Source organism: Pagrus major, chromosome 7, assembly GCF_040436345.1.
Source record: "Pagrus major chromosome 7, Pma_NU_1.0".
In the NCBI taxonomy this organism is placed as follows: domain Eukaryota; kingdom Metazoa; phylum Chordata; class Actinopteri; order Spariformes; family Sparidae; genus Pagrus; species Pagrus major.
In genome coordinates this window covers 21,401,786-21,423,733 of record NC_133221.1, presented here as the reverse complement: position 1 = coordinate 21,423,733, position 21,948 = coordinate 21,401,786, and the positions used below count along the sequence as shown (strand labels likewise).

The 21,948-nt window shown below is 42.4% G+C and overlaps 1 protein-coding gene across 1 annotated transcript in view; it reads right to left on the bottom strand.

Annotated features, from left to right (window-relative positions):
• Positions 1–264: 264 nt before the first annotated feature.
• prdm16 (PR domain containing 16) overlaps positions 265–21,948 on the bottom strand; it is a 121,811-nt gene continuing 100,127 nt past the window's right edge. The window contains exons 5-18 of the mRNA XM_073471030.1: positions 17,907–18,009; positions 13,742–13,943; positions 13,480–13,627; positions 13,035–13,188; positions 10,912–12,395; positions 10,748–10,833; positions 10,505–10,592; positions 8,472–8,644; positions 8,265–8,342; positions 7,418–7,587; positions 5,211–5,382; positions 1,466–1,717; positions 897–1,077; positions 265–399 (exon numbers count right to left, since the gene is read on the bottom strand). Coding sequence (XP_073327131.1) covers positions 265–399; positions 897–1,077; positions 1,466–1,717; positions 5,211–5,382; positions 7,418–7,587; positions 8,265–8,342; positions 8,472–8,644; positions 10,505–10,592; positions 10,748–10,833; positions 10,912–12,395; positions 13,035–13,188; positions 13,480–13,627; positions 13,742–13,943; positions 17,907–18,009 — 3,426 coding nt within the window. The remainder of the gene's footprint in view (positions 400–896; positions 1,078–1,465; positions 1,718–5,210; positions 5,383–7,417; positions 7,588–8,264; positions 8,343–8,471; positions 8,645–10,504; positions 10,593–10,747; positions 10,834–10,911; positions 12,396–13,034; positions 13,189–13,479; positions 13,628–13,741; positions 13,944–17,906; positions 18,010–21,948) is intronic.

The following is a 21,948-nucleotide window of genomic DNA, read 5'->3' as shown; positions in this document are numbered from 1 at the left end:
TCACTCACTCACTCACTCACTCACTCACACACACACACACACACACACACACACACACACACACACACACACACACAAATGAACACACATATCCACACGGACATATTCTCTCTATCTTGAATGAACGTGACACTGAATTCTTCTTCGGCCGTGTCTTCTCAGTACTCATGTCCACATGTCAGTCTCTTGCTTCTGTCTGTCCTCTTCCTCCCACTTCCTCTCTCTCTCTCTCTCTCTCTCTCTCTCTCTCTCTCTCTCTCTCGTCTAGATGTGGTTGAGCGGGTGAAAGCTGCTCGTCTCAGACGGTCCACCTCCCATGCTCAGCCAAGCGTCCAGAGAGTTCTGGGAGGGCCCGTGCAAAGCGTTGTTCTCCGAGAGAGACAGCATCATTGCATAAGCCTGCGGGAGAAGACAGATGACTTTTAATGAGAGGAAACTGCACAGTTTTTCATTTTTAGTAACATTTTCCTCCGTCCAATGACCTGTTAAGAAATAAAAGGACGATTCTGGTTCATTAGGTCTCATTTCTGTTACTTTCCGTTACTTTCTCTGTAGTGATGTTGCCATGTTCCCAGATCTCAAGTTGTGATACACCATATTATCCTTTACATTCATGACACTATACCATGTAATTATGTTTCTTTAGACTGTTTTAAGACTGAAGATGAGAAAGAGCAGTTACAGGTAATGTTAGTAGGTTAAGTGAAAGGAAAAGACGTGATTGGGCAGGACAAGAGGCACTTTTAAGCTACAGTTTCAGCTATCAAGAACCTGAACATGTGAAAGGATCCCTCTCATCTCTTGATCAATCAGCTTTGTTCCCTTCCTCCTGTGTTATCAGAACATCTTTCCTGTCCCTCCCTCTTTTAGTGGACATCCAAAAGCCAGTCACATACCTGGGTTTTAGCCTGTCTGTACAAAGTCTCTTTCAATGCCTCCGACTCTAGTGAAGTGTTAAAAATGTCTTTAACATCAAAGGGTTGCTCGCCACTGGCTGCTTTACGTAACCCCTCCAGGCTCTTAGGAAAGCTGGGCAGACCCTCCAGGTCCAGGAGAGAGCCGTCCTCCTCTATACACCTGCACACCGAGGGGTGGATGGACACATGGATGGCAGAAATAGGGCAGTGTGGATGGGTCGGTTGGGGACGGATGGATGGAAAGTTAATGTGATGGAAGGCGGAAGGACAAGGAGGAAGTTTAGGTGAAAGGAAACATGAAGAGAAGAGAAAAGGAGATGTACATTTAATAAAAGGACGAAGAAGAAAAAGGAGAGAAGAGAAGGAGCAGAAGCTGACCTCACAAGCTGACCTTCTGAGTGTCTGTTAAGGGAATCTATATGTTCAGTCTTTGTTTTACTTCTGTCTGCCCTGCTCAGTATATAGTGCAGTTTAGTATTAGCAGAAGTTATAAAGACAGAAGGTAAAACAGGCAGTTTCTGTTAATGGACACATTACATGTGGTTTACCTGCGAGTGTGTTCATAGCTCATAGCTAATGGAGCTGACTCTTCCTCCTCCTCGTCCTCCTCGTACACTCCTGTTGTGACGGGAGACGGGGACTCGGGCGCCTCATCGTGAGACTTCTCTGTCAGACTGCCTTCCTCCTCCTCTTCATCGTCGCCCTCCACTTCCTCTTCTTCCTCCTCCAGCCCCTGCAGCCCTAGCTTGGAGTTGGACAAACTGTGACTGGGTGGGCGCTCCTCCTCAGCTTGGTCTGATCTGCAGGGGGGTCAAAGGTCAAAGAAGAGAGGAAGTGTCACTAATGCTGGGAACTGTTTCTGAAGCCACTGCCTTCTTCTTCCTGTATTAGTGACATTTCAGTGTAAGAAACAGGCATTTAAAGCACATGTGAAGTCACTTTTGTCCAGTATGTCAAGCTGCATGTTGTCAAATTTTGTAAGGAAAGCAAAAACAATGTATAAAATTGTAAATAACAAAAAACAAAATTAAAAAAACAAAACAAACAAACATAAGCTGGTGATAAAATGGTGGTTAGCATTGCCGACTCATTTAAATCTCCATTTTAAATCTTGCAATGGTTGTCCAATAAAAGAGAAAGAGACAGGAAAGAAGTTTTGTTCTGATAAGACAGAAGGAAGGATAAAAAAATGATGCAAAGGGATGAGGGGGTTGGCAGAACCCCAACCTCATTTGCAAATTTAATCTGCTTTGTGCTCTTTTAATTGTTTACCAGCACTGATCTAAAAGTGAGAAGGACATTTTCTCTGAGCGATGTGTCTGGTCTGGAGCTGGGTGGTTGTTCCACCATTTCCCAACCATTTAAAAACATGACTCATCACAAGCAGAGAGAGAAACATAAATAATCTGTTGACAGCATGCACAGTCCAACTCCAGTGTCCACACAAACAACATGGGTGCTGACAGTCTGCCCGCAGCGCTTTTCAAACGGCCCGTGCATGATTAATTGGCCAGCTCCTCAGACACAGAGCAGGAGATGCCCCGCTTCAGACTGGTTCCCCCACACTCTGTAATGGTGGAACATACTTTGTGTGACTGAAAGAAGACGATGGCTGATCTGCAAACAGGCTATCAGCACGCCACCATTACGACCTGCCATCTGTACATTTTCCAGCCAGCACCCCAACTCCCCCCCTCCATCACCCCCAGACCACGATGTCATGGCTCATGATATCATTTCCTCTGGGACGGCAAATTTACCCTTTCCATTTTTTGCCACACAGTGGACATTTATCAAATCAGACAGGATTACCTCTGGGGAGGGGTGCACAGGGACAGGATTGGGTCACACACAGTGGGTGGGTAAATGCGGGAAGGGGGACTTTGGGGCGTTGGGGGGGAAAGTTCTCCTCTTTCAATCTAGATTAAATATCACCATAATCAAATTGCAGAGCTAGTTGGCGGGGAAAAAGTCCATGCCTGTGTACGGAGAAAAGAAGCGTAGCTCTGACATGGGGGCCCTGGGTTTTGTCATTTAGTCTAAACACGTCAGTTGGGTGTTTGTGTTAGCGGGCTGGGGGTATGGATATGGCGGGTGGATGGGGGAAGAGCTCCATCATCAGTGGATCTCCTAGATAAATGCCCCAACCTGAGTCCCCTCGGGGTCCAAACTGCCAGCCCGGTCCCAGACAAGGAACCAGCTCCAACTCTAGTTTTATCCAAACCATAGAGCTCAAGCCATGGCCTGGCTCCTCGTTCCAGCGCTAATTATGACCTGGATTGTGGTCCCGAGGAGACAGATACCTCTTAGTCCTTCAACACTGCAGTGCTGGAAATATCCATGTACGTCTAAACCCTCTAACTTTTTGTTTGAAACTTCCCACCCTCAGAGCAGCAGTGCTGCCTCAGCATCTACAACGTCCCCAGCTTGGAAACTGGTCAAACAGAGTTTTCATGTGAAAACAAAGAGCTACCGGGGGCTTTTATTTTGACTGGCTATGATGCTGAAAAAAGGAGTTTCAAAAGGGGGAGAAACTATGTTGCAAGAGCGGTTAGGAGCGATTACAGATAGTCGTCCATGAATGTGTGTTTGCGTTTGGCATTTAACTTCAGTCACTCAGAGGGAGAATAAACAGTGGGCTGTCTGGTGGGAGGACAGAGAGCACAATACTTAGTCTGAATTACAGATATTAAAATGTCAGGCCAGCTTGTTGTGGATGAGACTCAGTATTGATCCCAGATGGCAGAGGGGCTAAATTGCCACTGGGTCTGCAGGCCATAATGCGTGTTGACAAGAGGGAGGAGGGGGTGATGGAGGAAGAGACAGGCAGAAAGTGAGACGACCAGAAAGGAATTCGCATTGAGAACGAGAGAGAGAGATGAAGAGCGTATAGAGAGTCAAGGAAAGAGGCAAACCGCTGACTGAAAGAGAAAAACATGTCATCCTCCTTTTCTTTTCCGGTACACTATTCTTCCCTGAGACCTCTGAAGCTTCCCACCAGCTGAGCTAATAACACTGAAAGCATTTCAGCACTTAAAGTAGGGAGCTGACCTTTTCATCCAGTCATTTTCATCATTTTACAAATAAGTTGTATTTTTTAGAGTGCAGAAAAAATGATCACTCCTGCCAGGGTTACCGGCAAGCAGAGTAATATACCAACTACAGTGGCATACAGTATGGTATAAATCAGAATCTGCAAAAAGACAGCTGAATTCTGCACTAATTCCACAATACAAATCATTTTAAGCAGGTTTAAGTCACGTAGTGCTTCTACAATGGAAAGATGAATAAAAATAATCATATAATCAAACGATTCAGAATCGGGCCATGACTAATGATTATTTTCATGACTGATTCATCTGCTGATAACTTTCACGTTTGATTGATTAATTCTTTAGTCTATAAAGTGTCAATAGAAATGTGAAAAATGCTCCTCACAACTTCCCAGAGCACAAACTGATTTAATAAAATGTCCTCTTTTGTTCAACAAAAAGTCCAACACCCAAAGACTCTTCATTTAGTATCAAAAATGACACAGAAATGCAGTAAATCCTCACATTTCAGAATCTGGAACCACCAAAATGTTTGATATTTTGCCTCAAAAAGTGCCTGAAATTACAAGTTTATCAAAATAGTTGGCAACTAATTTTCTTTCGATCGACTAATTGATTAATCAACTAATCACTGCAGCTGTAATTCAGAGCATCTTAATGTTTGCCTGTGTGCTGCTGAAATACAGCGTTGTCCCACTGAAGCACCAAAAAACTGCAAAGTTTCAAATTAAATGTCAAAACAGCTGCAGAAAGATAGATAGAAACAAATATAATAAATGTAATTTAATTCAAATAATTTTGAGTATGTAACTAAGTCTTAACAAATAATCCAACGGCAAATACTGTTAGTATGTAGTGTGGCACTGGGTTGAAGCTCTGATACTGGTGACTATTGCCATACAAGCTTTAGCCACTAGAGGGCACTGTACACCAAGTATAAGTTTGTATGTTGTTGTGCACAGGTAGAAGGAAGGAGAACACAGCTAAACGCATGTGTGTGATTGTTCCTGCTTTTTCATTTCTCTCATGACTACATGTCCTGATAAGAGGAGAGGTATAAAAAATGTCTTCAAGTGGGGACATTTTACTTTTACTTTTTTGCTTTAGAGTTAGGTTTACAGTTGGATGGGGTTGGCATGAAGAGCAGAAGGTTAGACTCATGGATCAAATGTAATCACTGAAGGTCTTTGCAAAAGTCTTAACTCAAATGTGGTCGGCGCGTAGAAAGTTTTCTTGTTACCTCTTATCCGTGGAGCTGGAGGCCTGGTTCATCTCACTGTTGGAAATGAAGTTGCGGATTTCTGAGAAGTACGAGTCCTCTTTCTCATCTAAAAGTGCATGATTGTCTGGCTCGGAGTTTGGGGAGGAGATGGTGGTTCCCAGGTTGGAAAGCATCCCGGACTGTTGGCTCACTGTTGGGGAAAGCGTGCAGACATACACATCCACACAGACATGCACACGAGACACACAACCAAACACACATGCTTGATTAGTTTGATGATCATCAGACATCCTGTAATAAATGAACTGAAGAAAAAAATGTTCCATTAAACACGTTATCCAAATTTAAATATTATATCACAAAGCTGAGATTGTACATTTTTCGGGTTAAAACTTTGACAAACAGGAAATTTTCATAGAATTTTATGTAGAAGATGAACAGACGATGAGCCTTGCTACATTTCAACAGAAAGGTTTTTGTATATAGTGGGTTGTTCTCCATCTCATCTCATTTTCCTGCATGATACGGAGCAACTGGGCAAAGTGTGAGCGTGTGAGTACAGTGACGTCATCTATAGATTTCATTCCATAGAGGTGGCTCCCGACACCATCTTGACAGTGCCTGACTTTATCTCTTTTAGACAGATTTTTATCTATATTTTACTGTTTATTATTATTATAATCACATTTTATTGTATTTTATCAAAAAAATCTAATCAACTTTTACTTGTAATTTTTTATTTTATCTTGATTGTTATTTTCATTGCTTATATCTATCTTTTATCATTTATTATTTTAACTACTCTACGTAGGTGTGCATTAGTCTCTAAATACATTTTGTTTTCTTAATATCCCACGTTTTTTTTCAATCGCTTGTAAATCACTTTGAATTTCATTTTGATTTGTTTGAAAGGTGCTATATAAATAAAGTTTGATTGATTGATTGTTTTGAACTTTTGCATAACTTTCAGCCTTAATATGATTTAAACAGGTGAATTATATAACAATTATACAAAACAGGTTAAGTTGTCATGAAAAGGTTAATTAGCTGTAGTTTAGTTTAGCTACAGAGACCAAAAAACGTTTGTTGCACCAGGAACCAGAATGTTTATTTCTGCTGTGAAGTTTTAAACTTGGGCTCTTATAGGGATTTACTCGCTTTTTGGAGCCAGCCCCAAGTGGCCATTTGAGGAGCTGCAGTTTTTGGCACTCCCATGTTGGCTTGGTTCATTAGAGGTGACCACTTGGCAGTACCCAGCTCAACATTGAGGCACACTCACACCACAGCGTTCTACTGTTGGCCAATGTGTTGTCAAACTTGAACCTTTCTTTAGACTTCATATTTAGGTTGCATTTATAGGTCAAGAAAAATATTTTCCCTTCATGTCGTTTTATTTCTGCTCTCTTTCTTACAGATTCCATAACGTTGCTCTTGGATGAATCACAGTGGTATTTAAGGGGAGAGGATGGTATAATTTACAAAATGTAGGAATAGCTGTGTTTGTGTTCAAGTTAAGGACGGTGCTTGAGTGCATATAACAATTCAAATAAAAGATAATATACTGCAAATGTCCTGCAGGAGTCACTTAGTGTTCTCTCAGTCTTTATATTTAAGCAGATGTGTAATAAGGATACATCAGGAAATAAAACACCTGGGTACTCTGCCACAAAGAAAACATATGTGAGTTGCCTCTTATTAACATACATCATCAAACAATAGCAGTCCTTGGTATTCAAGAAATTTAGTTAGTATGTTGATGATGTCACAGCAGTTTACAGCCCCACTGGGAACTATTTGCATGAGGTGGAAACCAAGTGTATTGCCTTGGTTTCATAAGGTTGCTATTTCAAATTTAGAAATGTCAGCACACTTGTGAAGCTTCGCTCAAATACGTAATCACTGAGTTCACAAAGTTTCTGTTCCTTCCAAATTCAGCAGCATGCTTCCATGCTGGACATAAAAAGGTTGTTTTTGGCAATGCAGTAGGAAAAGCGAGTGTGAATTCTCTAATTAAGTGGTTTTCCTACTTTAAATCATTCGCAAAAGCAAGCTAAACATTTATTGAGGTGAAGATTTTAAATTTTCCAATTGGGTAAAGTGAGCCATTCATTATTCAGTCCATTAACATAGCACAAAATACCAAGTCCCTGCTTAATAACTACATTTCGGTTCTCACAGCCTCACTTCTCTCAGAGAAAACTGAGTCACAGATGTTGCAAACTAACCAGGAATGTTCTCATGCTCGTGCTTCTTGAGATGGCGGTCGAGGTTGGTTTGCTGACCAAAGCAGCGGTTGCACAGGTGACACTTGAAGGGTTTCTCCTTGTTGTGGATGTTGCGAACGTGGCGTTGGAGATTGGATGAGATGCTGAATGAGCGGTCACAGTATTTACACCTGACAAAGGAGAACAGAATGAAGTGGGTTCACAAATAGTTTGGAAACCAGTCCAGGTCCAATATTCAGCATACACATGTGTGATGTGCAAACTTGAAGCCTCCAGTGAACACAGACAGAGGTTACAGGGAAATAGGAGATGTATTTAAACTTGTATGTATTTAAAGGAGATGCAGTTAAACTTGGGAAATTACAAATATTTGCATATTCATATATTCTGGAATTATACATAAATGATTATTATTTTATTATTTTAATAATTTTATAATAATACAATTATACCACGGGGCACAGAACTCAATGATATTATTGTTATGTAAGTAACTGATAGAGGACACACTTGGATCACTCATGCCTGGCCGATACTCGATCCACCTAACCAATCTGGTAGATCCAATAGATGCATCCCTAATTATTGTGCCTTGTTTAAAATGAGATTAATTCCTTGATATTTTGAAAAAAAGAGAAATCAACAATCTCCATGTCATCAGTTGATTCAGCAAAGCACAAACATAATAAAGTCTCAGAAAAAGCAGCATTAACAGAAGGGATATCAAGAGTGTAGAATAGCAGTGAGACAAGCATACAAAGGGAAATACATCGATGACAAGGTCTGTGAGAGCAAAGAGCTTTTCACACAGATTAAAGACTCGACTGAACTGAATGGAATAGAATACCTGTAGGGTTGTTCCCCTGTGTGTGTCCGCAAATGTCTGGTGAGGTTTGCCGAACGAGGGAAGATTTTCCCACAGTACCTGGAGGGGAGAATGGACAGAAAGGAAGTGGAAGAAAGTAAGGATGGTTGAGTAACGTATTTTATGTAACATAATACATAATATCAGTTTGATCAACACTGGAAAATAACACGCCGCATCACACTTTACCTGCATGCGTAACGCTCCTTGCCTTTGCGAAGGATGGCGTCTGAGAGGGAGGGTGGCGGCGAGCGGAAGTTGAACAGTGGATGAGCCGACTGTTGCAGTGAATTGGGCGGCGCGTCCAGTTTTAGAGCGCCAAAGCTCTCCAGCTTCTCTGTCATGTTCTCCATGGCTGACATCTGGGTGGGAGGATGGTAGGGAGATGGTAGAAAACAGAAAAATGGGAGCAGGTAGGACAAAATATTTTCATGAGAATTAAATAAACACATTCAAACAGATTTTTGTGTATTAAAGTTTTACCAAGAAACTATGTAGTGACAAGCTCAATGCAGCACTTCTGTAATCACATCTTAAGAGAAGCCACTGATTCTGGTTTATATATAGATGTTCTTGTGTGTATGTGTGTGTGTGTGTGTGTTAAAGAAGAAAAGGAAGCATTGAAAACAAAGACACAATGTCAAAAAAAAAAAAAAACGGAGCGAGGGAAAGAGACAGAGAGCGGAAGCAGTATATCAGAGGTTAGCCTTGTTGTTTGTGCTAAAGGCCAGTCACCTCCATGACCTATAACACATTCACAAATACTCAAGTACCATTCCTCCAGCCAGTACCCCCCCTCAATACACCCTCACCTCCAGCTTCATCCAGGGCTTTGTTCTCTACCTCATGCCTTCTCCTGCCGAAGCTACTGCTGCAGGCCGGCAAACTGGCCAAATGAGGCATTCAACAGCCCCGATTGGAGCTGTACAATATAGTTTGAGATACCCCCGACTGATAGCTTGCTTCCCCTCCCGTAGAAGCTTGTGAACAAAGGGGGCCGGTTATGCGGGAGTTTATTTGCCAAAAACAGCTTACATCCTTCCTTTTTTAGTGAATACGGGACGGGAGAGACACAGGGACAGACACTCCGTCTCAGTGTGTTTATTCGCAGTCTGAGAACGGGTGGAGGGGGAGAGGGTCATTCCGTCATGAGACTGAATTAGAGGTGGCATTGTGTTTGGATCACTGGGAGTATTACAGCTGAGACACTCTGATATGATGAAGTTTTTTGATCGGAGCCTGTGAAAACTTTTCATCCTGGGTTTATTGATCAGTTACGACTTGAGAGGAGATTGTAGCTGAGGTCATGGTGGTAACATCCAATGATAAATGATAAAATATTGAATAACACCATCGCTCATCTGTTAAGGGATAACTCCCCACATATATGAGTAATGTAAAATATGCAAATGCATATACATGTGTAAATGTATCTGTCTGCATATGCACCAAACGAGTGTATTGCAAAGTCACAGTTGATAGAGGACACAGATTTCCAGGTCAGATTAAAACCGTTTCCCCGACGAGAGCCCCCCATTCTCCTGGAGACAAACACAGGATGTCCTTGATGGACACGGTGCTATTATCTAGCCAGCCAGCCAGCCACAGAGAGAGAAAAAAAAAACTTGGAGGGGGTTGAGTTATTAGCTGGCCTGTGGGCTCCCAGTACATGAAACAATGCCACAACTAAGATTAGCGTGGCCAAGAGAGGCAGTTTGTTACAATTCAAACGGCTATTATTCTCTCTTTTATTAATACTATCATTCCTTGTAATCAAGATTTGTAGAGGTAGGGAGGGTCTGGGGACAGTCAAACAATGTGACTGATTATCAAAGGGGCTGCGATAACAGACTGTGTCTTCTGAAAAAGGTAGAAGTGACGAGGTACACAGGCGCCACTCAGTAAACAAAGGAAGAAATCATACAGAACCCTTGAGAAAATAACATCAACACTGTGGAATGATGGTGCATAGGGCCCTATCAATTCAGGGTGAAGCAGCGTGGGAGGCAGGAGTGAGGTATTTTCACATAATACATGGTTTGAAAATAATAGTCGATAGCATCTGGGAATAATCAGCCTGTATGCAATACCTGGAGGTCGATTTCTCTGTTTGGTATTCCCTTGCTGTAGTTTTTGTTCAAACGTGTACCATTTATTGTTTCTACCTACATTTATACCAAGCGCCCTCCTAGATTTGAAATGTGTGAGTGCTGTAAGCCTACCTGTGGATGGAAGAGTGGTGGTGAGGGCCTGAGGAACTTTTCCTTCAGAGCTCCTACAGGGTCGAGTAACTTCCTCTTCTCCACCCTGCTGGACCAACAACAAGGCAGAGGGTTACGTACCAAGGTCAAAGTTCATCTACAACCTCCAACTGTACACTAAACACCGATCTCTACCTTTTTCGAACATAGAAAGTGTTGCTCTTGTGGAAATAGCAGTTTCTGGTCTAATCGGGGCTGAAATACCTGTATATGGGGTCCATGAAGAATGCTGAGGGCTTGGCGTAGTGCAGGTGTGGCGGCTGGTGTGGCTGTGCCTGAGGCTGCTGGTGCTGGGCGATGGAGGATTGGTGTAATAACTGGGAATGAGGATGTGGAAACCCAGCTGGGCCTTCGTCCTTAATCGAGACCCCCTTTCCAAGTCCAAAGATGTGGTTCTTTCGATTTTGTGACTCAGCCACCACACCGTTATGACCACCTCGGCTCCGGCTGCCAATGCTGAGGTCCAATGGCTGTTCTTCGCCGCTAGATATTGCTAAAGGTCCACTACTGCTGCCAGTACTACTGTTGGTGTTTGAGGGCTTTGTTGGGGTGGGGGGAGCTAACTTGGTCTCCTTGGATTTTGTGGTGAGATCAAATGGTGACTCAGCTGTGGAGGCAGGAGCTCCTGGGGCACCGGACACCATCTTGTGCAGCTGCTCACGTGGTGACTTGGGGTCTGCCTTAAAGAACATGCTAGGATTGAGGGCACCTCGATCAGCGCCGAAAGGATAGAGGGAGTTGTGGAAGTTGGGCAGGAACTGGAAGGGAAACATGGAATGGTAGGGCAATGGTCCCATCTTCTTCTCCTGATGAAGACCAATCAAACCTGGACCAAAATATTTCTCAGCAATGGAGGCGATGGCTTTGATGGAATCTGTGCTGGCTGCATTGGCATTTGTGGTGGTGGGTGGGAGGGCTTGTTCATCAGGCGGGGGAAAGAAGGAGTGCTGGGATGATGCAGACGAGAAAAATGGACGATCAACAGTGAGGTTACCCGAACTCGAAACAGCTGATATCAACGCACTGTTCGAGTCTACTAACTGGTGGCTTTCTTGAATTAATACAGCTCCAGATGGCTTCCTTCTTTTACCACTTCGCTCACGCTCACTGTCTCCATCGCTCTCCAGGTCAGAACCATCACCTGAAGCAGTACCAGTGGTGGTGTCCAAATCTGTCCCACTTGTGGTATTAATGTCTTCAAGGTCACTCCCATCAGACATGTCTACCATCTTGGATTTTGGCTTGGCCTCCCCACTAGAAGACAAATCCAGTTTGTTCTCTTTTTCTTTGTCTTCCTGCTGACTAAAACTGTTACCTCCATTGCTGTTAGTAGAGCTAACTAGGGACAGTGGCGGGGCATCTAGGGGACTCCGAGGCAGCTTCACCTCCTGACTGCTACTGCCCAGCGGGCTCTTTATCAACGGGCTTGCCGGCAATAGAGGTGGTCGCGGATACAGTGATGGTGGAAAGATACCTGGGAAACCATGTGGGAGTGATGGGAAGCCATGGGGTCCTGTGGAGAAGGGCAAGCCAGCGTGAGGATGAGGCTGGGAGGGAAAGTAGTCAGTGAAGCCTAAACCTGACTGGTTTAGACCTGCAAGGTGGGGATGGTGGGACTTGGCCTTGGCCATGATGGGGCTGGAGCTCATGGGGATGCCAGGGTTGAACATCCCTGCTGGAGAGCCATAATGGTTTTTGCCCTCACAGAAGCGGCGATGCTTGTTGAGGGAGGAGGTAGTGCTGAACAACTGCCCACAGTCCTTACACTTGATCTGGGTGCGGCAGTCAGCATGCATACGCTTGTGGCGGCAGAGGTTGGAGAACTGGGTGTAGGATTTGTGGCACACCTCGCCTGGGGGAGCAAAAAGACGCAGCCCATCAGGGCCTGGTTAAACCCATTTTAACACTGTCTCTAACTTTGTATACCAAATCAACAACAAAACGTGCATCTGAATGGAAAATGCTGATGAAATAGTTCTTTAAAGGAAGGGACTGTTTTCAATGAATGAAACCAACCACTCATTCTGCAAAGTGAAACTGCGAAACCATTCCTGATTTACTGTATGTACACTGTATGCATTTTACAGCCAAATAATTACTAATCATAGGAAAGAAAGATCATAAAATACACATATCTTATTATCTTAAACAGAGCAAAAAATAAGTCTCTCATCCATCATTAAAAATGATGTGTCAAATTAACCAAGCTGATCTTAACCATAATATATGTCCTAAACTGCTAATGAACAAAAACAGGAAAAATCTATTATTTACAGCATATGATCAAATTAATAGCAATACAAATATGATTCCTGGACCTGTGCGCTTGGTTCAGGAATCAAAAAGTTGGTGCAGATGAAAGAGACTGCAAGGTCAGGGAGAGGTTGATGAGGTGGAAAAAAAGAGGTATAAAATAAAATGACTGAAATGAATGTTTTCTACTTTCAATTGAAGAAAAAGGCAGTCATTAACTTCCAAAGCTCTCACTTACAGATAAAGGGTTTGACACTGCTGTGGATGTGCTTATGTTGCTTGAGGCCTGACGAGGTGGCGAACGTCTTGCCACACTCAGGACATGTGTGAGCGCGTGCCCCCACGTGCTGTGAGCGGATATGACGCTGAAGGTTGCTGGGATCTGTGAACACCTGAAAGTTGAGACAAGCGTATGAAAATACAATGTATTAACAATGCAAGAAAAAAAAAAAAAAGAAAGAAAATCCCCTGTCTGTATTACATTTTGCTACTCTTAGCACTGTTAATGAAAATATACAGAGTTTTTTATCGCTTTAATGTCTATATTAGGCATGTTGCTCTTACAGGATTAATCTATGTCCGGTACCATTATAAGTGAAGCCTAAAGACAAGACCAGCACAATTTCTGAAGCAAATAAAGCCTGTGTGTCCAGTGCACAACTTACGTGCTGGGTATGCTGTACCTTATCACAGTTTTCACACTCAAAGCGCTTGCCACTGTCATGTGACATCTGGTGACGGATGAGGTTGGACTTCCAGTTGAAGGCTTTGGGGCACTGGTCACACTTGTACTCCCTCTCCTCTGTGTGGACTATCATGTGTTGGCCCAGACTTGATAAGGAGAGCACAAGCTCATCAGTGATTTCAGTCAATCATACAAATCACATTTATAACCCAGTGTGTATATATTTATTGGCCACAATTTGGTCTCATGTGTCTGTGTACCTGTACTCATTTGGGAAGATCTTCTCACAGTCTTTACACTCGTGGACGGGCTCATCGCTGTCCTCACGTTCCTGTTTGAAGTCTTCTCTCAGTGTGTCAAAGATGGAGCCGGTGCTGGAGCATGAATACTTCTGGTGCCGCCGCAGCTCAAGCGTAGAGGAGAACAGCTCATCACAGTCTTCACAGCGGTACATCTGCTCGTCTGCACATACACACACACACGCAAACACACACAGATTTGTTTAGCCATCACACAATAAAGCTCCTTGAGGTATATAATATCCATTGACATCCACCTTAACTGTGTGAGGAACACTTCTGATATGAGTAATACAACATCAAACCTGTAAATTATATAGTTTAACATGAGGAGTCTACCTCTTACCGATCAAAAATAAAGTTCTTCATTTATTCCTGTAGTCAGAACACTTTTTCCAGTTTCACCATTCTTTAAACAATCTGTCTTGTATATTATACTATAAAATAGTATAAAGGATTAAGCAGTTTTTGTTTTAATACCTCATATTTATCAAAATGAAAATAAACTGAGAACTTTATGAGACTTATAAAGAAAAAGAGCACATATTAAAACTTGGAGTAACATTCTCCTATTTTATCTTCACACAAACCAACTTTAGGGTTTTTAGTACTATAAGCTTGTCAACATTCATTGACTTGTGTCCACCGGTTTTTAATGTCTGCAAAAGACAAAGGCAGATTTGCCGTGCACAAAGAAACAACTATAGGTTCTGGTTTGCATCCTGGCATTTACTCCTGCATCTTCTCAAAGATACAGAACCAAGTATCCAATTGTATAAAAAAGTGTTGATACCAGAGAAAAAAAACCTATTACCTATCTGTGTGTTAGTTACAGCTGAACAGACTCCTATTCAAATGGTGAAAGCAACAGTCCTGCAATTGACATTCACATAAAATGGAAATCAATTAACAGTGAAATGTAGCCTTCATTAACACAGTTAATTGCTTGTTAAAGCAAGTGTTTGCTTGAGACTTTCGGTGTAATAGCACACAGGGGAAACAATAGGGGCCGGTCTTCCCCTTCCATGTTGATAACCTTTACAATACTTCTCACCACCAAGGTCAAACACATAAAACTCGGGCCAGCTTTTTCAATAGCAAGTTCCTGAGTCAGACGCCAAGTTCAACAGATCAGGGGAAAGCCCAGTGGAGTGTCTTTGTGCACGGACTTATATGTGTGTACGTGTGTGTGTTTATGTGAACATTTTCCAAAAAGAATGAGGCACAAGGAACGGAGGTAAGCAGGGGCACTGTGGCGCCAACCCCATGGTGATTTTAGTGCCAACCTGCCATACCCTCTTTGCCATGACCCAAGCAGCCAGCGCCTGAGTCGGCCCCCCAGGTGTCCCAACATGCCGTGCACGCCCATCCATCATTTCAAGCTGCACTAAATGAGTTTATCCAAAATGACTTACAGTGCACGGCTCTCCTGTTTTCTACTGCATGTGACCGTTTATCCAGCTGGAACTTCTTGGACACATTAAAAGGGCATTAGTGTAGCAACATCAGTGTGTCCAACCTTGGGGAGAAGGATAAATGACCTTCTGGTCAATGGGCCATTACACTGAGCTGAGATGCTAAACTAACTCGCTCACTCTGACACCAGTGTGCACATATTTCACCGAGCGCGAATGTTTTACTGTGAGAGAGTTGGTTATCATTTGCTCTGACGCTCAAACATCTCAACACTTTTTGCCAGCCATCATTTAGAGCAGAGGATGGTTTTGAAATTAAGGATCTGGTTCACACACAACGACAATAAACTCCTCCTTGGAAGAAAATCTCGGACTGTATGGGCACGTCAGTATGTTTGAATGAGGACGCACGTATATAAAGCCACTTACATACGTGCATCAGTGTGCCTGTGTTTCTTCAGTTAGTCTGGTCTGGGCGACTAGGGTGGGGTGGAGTGGGAGGGTTATAAAGGGGAGACTAATAGCTCTCTGGGAGACGAAGGGAAGCACAATTATGTGCAGTTTAGCAGCTAATCTGGGAGCATGGGTGAGGTCTCAGGGGACTCCTCAAGTCCTCTACTTCAAATTCCTTCTCCGATAAGCCAGACACAGAGAGCAGGGCTGCGCTGCCAAGCTCCCACTCAGCCCTGCTACCTTTCTCTCTCTGTCTCTCTCTGTCTCTCTCTGTCTCTCACTCACACACACACACACACACACACACACACAAGAATACATAAAGACAAGCACACAAAACAGTCGTCCCCACAGTAGGCTAACTGTCTCTCTTTGTCCTCCTCTCTACTTTTCTGTCTCTCTCACTCAAAAATAAGCATCTTCAAACAACAGACGAACTGTTGCACTCGTTTCTTCCCTGTGCCTTCACCCCTCTCTCACACCAACACACAACGCCAAATACTTTGGCTCTGACACACACATTCTGGCAGGTGGAGAGTCTCTCTTTTCTCTCTGTCTGCCTCCGTCCCTCTAGATTTCACATACGTTGCTACATACACACAGAGGAATTGAACAAATCATTTACAAGTCTGCTCCGTCTTTGACATACTCCTCCAACATGCCAATCTGCTTCTTTTCAATAATCAAGCTTGCTTGCTTTGAGCTCCCATTTCCCCCTGTTTCTTTGACATGGAGATCTGTGCATCATGCAGGGGAGGAAAAACTGGTGAGCTGCAGAGCATCTCACGAACATCTTGTTCTCCCCTGCACCATTTTATTATCAACGACAAGTAAGAATAATCTGATTTTTTTCCTTTTCATCCGTGGTTCCAGAGAGACTGGAAACACAACAAAACAACGTTACCTGACAACAGCAGTTCACCACAATAAGTCCAAGATGTTTAAAGAAATACAGCGGAACTACGGGCCCTTTTCCGCTCGAGTGAACTTTGAAAGAAAAGCCCAGATTGACACTGAACAGCTGTCTATGTTAGATGAGGAGATAAAATATTGAACATATTCAGTCTGACGTTCAGAGGCACGGTTGAAAGGTAGTGAGCACAGTGAATCAGGTTACCCACTCAGAGGGAAGACAGGTGGGCGAGAGCACCTAAAAACATGACGCACTTTGAAATGTGAGCCAATTTCAAGACAACAGTACAGCGAGGTGCAGCAGAGTACTATAGATAGATAGATAGATAGATAGATAGATAGATTTTGTAAACATATATTTTGTTATTATTTTTATTTGAACACTGACCCACAGCCAGTGAAAAGGGAAAAAAAATGTTTTTCCCTCCACATAAATGCTAATTTGCTTATTCTGTAACATACTATAAGCCTCACTTAAAACATTCGCTGACAGATGACTGGATTAATAAAAATAAATAGTATTTCGGGTTCAATTAGCTTGTTTCTTTTCAATAATTTATCATTGCTAATTTATCAATCGTATGTACTGCTTCTGTGATATTATATTATAACTGATCAACTGTTTTTTGTTTTCATCTTTATTCCAAACTGACAACATACACATGATTAAATCTGAATTACACATTAAAGTATTGAGAACACAAAAAGAGAAGCAGTGTCAAACAGGGAGCTGATTCCCAGGAGGATTATGGGGAAGTGAGTCTGACACTACATTAGCCTAATGGCCACTAAAACTTCCACCAAAAAAAAAAAAGAAAAAAAAAAGGCTTAGGCTGAATTTCTGGGGACAAACTGCACCCCCCTTATTAATATACTTTTTATTTGAATTCCAACATCACTATTTAATGTGTTCTTATGGATAAGGCTTCCTAATAATTCCTACTTGATCTTGGCTTACCGTTAACAGCAAATGTCCACTCACTTTGGATGGAAGATGACAAGTGCCAATTGATACAGTATTACAGGCAGGCAGGCATTGTGAGCGCACAATTCAGACCAGACCCTTCGGAGTAGCCTTCATTATTGGCAGGCCTATTTTAAATGACAGCTCCAAAACGGCCTTCAACCAGATGCTTTAATGCGGGATTTAATTCCATCCTGGAATTTTATGATTCGAATAATTCACATTTCTTGAGGAAAGAAAAAAAAATCTTGGAGGGAGAGATGGTGTCTTTTTCCCTCCCGTCACATTAGCGAGGTTATGGAGTGTGTTGGCCGCGAACGCAGCACAGGATGCAGGTTGGAGTTTGTTTAAAATGTGCGCTAATGACGCGCATTAATCTTACCTTGTAGGTTGGGTGCCATGGATCCCTCGGGGAAAATACCGTCCTTCATATACACTAAAAGCTCCTCCCCTGCTTCAATGTCCCGGACAGCTTTATAATAAATCTGAGGAGGGAGAGAAAGACAGGGAGACTTTAACTTCAGGTCAGGACGGAATTTATAAGCCTGGACTCCCACTTATTTATTGTCGCACTTAATGGAAAGGCCTCACGTTGTTGTGATACTATTAGCATATAAATAGGGTTGTTAATAAGAAAATTAAACATCATGCGGCCTAAAATCAGCTTCAGATGTTCGCTTCAGAAATGTTCATAAAATTTCACAATTTTTTTTTTTTTTTTACTAATTAAAAGTCGTTCCGTCGGACTTTTTGTGATGCACACAGTGATTTATTTTATTCCACATTTCACGTTATAAAATAAACAAAACGAACATAAAATAATGTGTTTCCCTTACAAATCACTTGAAATACAACAAAAAACAGTTCTGCGTTCTTTCAAAAAACAATTACTCAAATGGGGTTTTTTTTATAATGAAAATGTAGAAGAAATCCAGACGATACAAACACTGCTGTAATGAGTCTAAACAGTCTGAAGGAAAAGTGGCGAGTGAAACGAAAATAAACATCAAACCGCTCAGCTGCTCTCGTGCGTTTTTTTTTCTTTTCTTTCTTTCATTTACAGCTGCAGCATACTGGGAAATGTCGGCTCTTTATCTGCACACAGTGATTCCTTTGATTGAGATTATTTAACGTGTGTGATCAGACATAAATTACTTATTATTAGTAGGCCTAGTATTTTTATTTATTTTTTTGCCAAAAGTAAAGACAAGGAAAAATGGCAAAATTCGACGCCACTCAGAAACGAGGCCTTATCCAGCATCAAGAAAACCTGCGAACCAAACTAAGTTCACACACACACACACACACACACACACACACACACACCGTCTAAAGACAACTCGGTCACAATCAACGTGTATAATTTACCAATGAATAATATTACAGCTTCAATAAACCACAGCGCAAACTTCCACTTCAAGCTGCTCGTAAAATATGTGACCTCTGAACACATGGGGGCGCTCTGCACCAATTCAACGAAGCAGGCTGAACACACTCATTCATACACACACACACACACACACACACACACACACTCACAAATATCGAGTCGCACACACAGTGAAAGGCCGGTGAAACTAACTTCCGAGACTTAGTGCACTGAAGATGAGACAAGGAGCAAAGGCCTAAAAGCATTATTATTATTATTATTATTATTATTATTATTATTATTATTACTATTATTACTATTATTGTTAATAATAATATTATTATTATCGTAGGCCTACATATTTACAACAATTACGCTACACACAGCGGCTGCGGCAGCCTTTCTTTTTCGACCTGACCTTTCTTTTCTCCGTGAGACGGAAGAGTTGTGAAAGTTGCGCGGCGCTGCGGAGAGCCTCCAGCTGCTGCAGTAGCACTTCAGTCCCGGTGGAGTTGGCGACGCAACCCATAGTAGGTCTACCGGAGAGGGAGCGGAGCGCTGGGGCGGACAGGGCCGGGGAGAGGAGGTCGCGGAGCGGCCGGGCGCGCAGCGGACGGTCGGTGATTGTTCCCTCTGGTTGGATGAAGCTCCTCCGCCGGGCTACTCTCTAATCTAGTCAGTGAGCGCGTCTTTGATGATGATGATGAGTCTCTCTCTCTCTCTCTCTCTCTCTCGCTCTCTCTCTCTCTGACTCTCTCTCTCTCTCTCATTAGTGATTCCCTATTGCCCCTTGGTGCTCTCTCGGTTACCCGTCGGCCACTCCTCCTCGTCTTATCTCCAGCCAAAAGGATTGAGGGATCTGCGGCGCAGACCCCTCCCCGCATCTCCGATCCCAGCCGCCGCTTTGGCCGCCTGATAAATCTATTATTGATGTAAATAATGGATAAAGCAGCCGGACAGACTTGCACTCACGGTGTCAGTCACTCGATCACTCTCACACACACTCGTGTAAGCACGCGCAAATACACGCGCGCGCACACGAAGATAAGCGCTATATCAGTGGGCCTTTTATTGATCATTGTTTCCTTAAAAATGCAGCAACGTTATTTAAACCAGTCTAACGATGGGAGCAATTTCTTTAAACTCTGATGATTAAATTCAATTCAATGATGATTAAACAAATTCAGTAAACTAGAGCGTTTAAAGATGATATTTTAACACATCTTCTTAAAATTAAAAATGTCTCTCTGTATGAAATTTAGCATCGAAGTTATTTAAAAAGCCCAAATTATTAATATCATTATCTGATTTTTCCTCAATTGTTTTAATCAATAGCATAGGTGAGAAAACAGGGACAAAATCATTCTGAACACAAGACACAAAAATGGACTTGAAAGAAAAACACTTAATAAATATAAAGGATGAACAACGTGGCAATATCACATTTGAGTGCTTCCGTATTTTATTTTAAATAAAATGAACCTTGTTATCTATTCATTTTAAATCTTCTAAAACCACTTTATGGTGATAATAATAACATATCTTCTTCATTATTATGAGAGGATTATCAGGACATTTTTGTTTTTTTTCCTTTCAATGAAAACATCCAGGGGATAACTAAGAAAGTGGGAATTCAAATAGGAAATATTTCTAATAAATATTTGTTGCATTTTGAATCTCTATGAATCTTTGTGTGTGTGTCCTACAGTAAGGTCCGCACACTCAGACCTGTCTTGACCTCTTCCCATCTCTGTCCAGTGTTCACGGGACAGATGCCTCATCGATCAATGCCAGCCGTAGGGCTCGCAATAATCCCCCACTGTGGCCACAAACACACACACACATGCACGCCAGTGTCTATTTATTGATGGATCCATCGTGGGGTAGAAGGGCAGATCAAACAGCGCTGGAAAGGGCTCCACTCCAAAACACAAAAGATGAAGGAGTGACAAGAAGGTGGACAAGGTTCATCTTCTCTTCAAACCCCATTCAACTACCCACGCAACACACACACACACACACGCACACACACACACACACACACACACCGACCCCCCGCACTCTCTCAGCTGTTTCCTTCAGATGCAACTTGGCCCTAAAAACACTCAATGGACTCGCTTACAGACCCGTTTTGTGTGATTGTTGGCATTCTAAATGAATGGGAACTATTTAATCGGGGTAGACACACACACACACACACAGACACAGACACACACTCACTCTCTCTCTCTCACACTCGCACATGCACAAATTCACACACACAGGAAACTGTTGATTTGCCTGCTTTTGCTGGGCCATAATTTAAGGTGCCTGAATATTGCATTAGGATGAAATTGCAAGCAGGATTAAGTGAGAACAGTTACTGGAAACGTGTGTGTGTGTAGGTGTGTGTGTGACAGAGAACTGATTGGGAAGAAAAGAAAACAACATGGCCATCTGCAGATGCATGCACAAAGCACTAGTAAATCTTTTTGACACATGCGTTTCTCTAGAAACTCTTAACACAACAGCACTTCAGAAGAAACTGTCCACAGCACATTTATTTTTTGTACCTGAGGTATATGGAAAAAATATATAAAATAATACTAAATTATTGCATGACCATAAATATCTAAATTATGCATGATCGTGCACACATTTGTTCATCTTACATCATTAATGACAAACAAATAAACAAATAAATTATCCACTTGCTTTCTAAAAGGTTACCGCCTGCATTTGAATTTGCCTCGTGTGCAAATATTTCCATAAAGTCATGCATTGTGCAAAAGAAAAGAAAAATCACTGAAATAGTCTGTTAAATTATACATTTTAGCACTTAGTGGCTGTGCATATGTGCGTGTATGTGTGTGTGTGGTGTTTGTAAATAAATGATAGGGTCGTACCTGTGAGCCACTACACCAAGCAACTGGTCAGGCAGACAAAAGCAAAGCCCTTCGCTAAGTACAAACAACCGCAAAACACGTCAGAAAACAACTGTGCACGTGGCCTTTTCTGCCTCTGATAATTCTCCACAATTTTCGCCGGTGCCCTGATTCTTTCTTTGACATTGTGT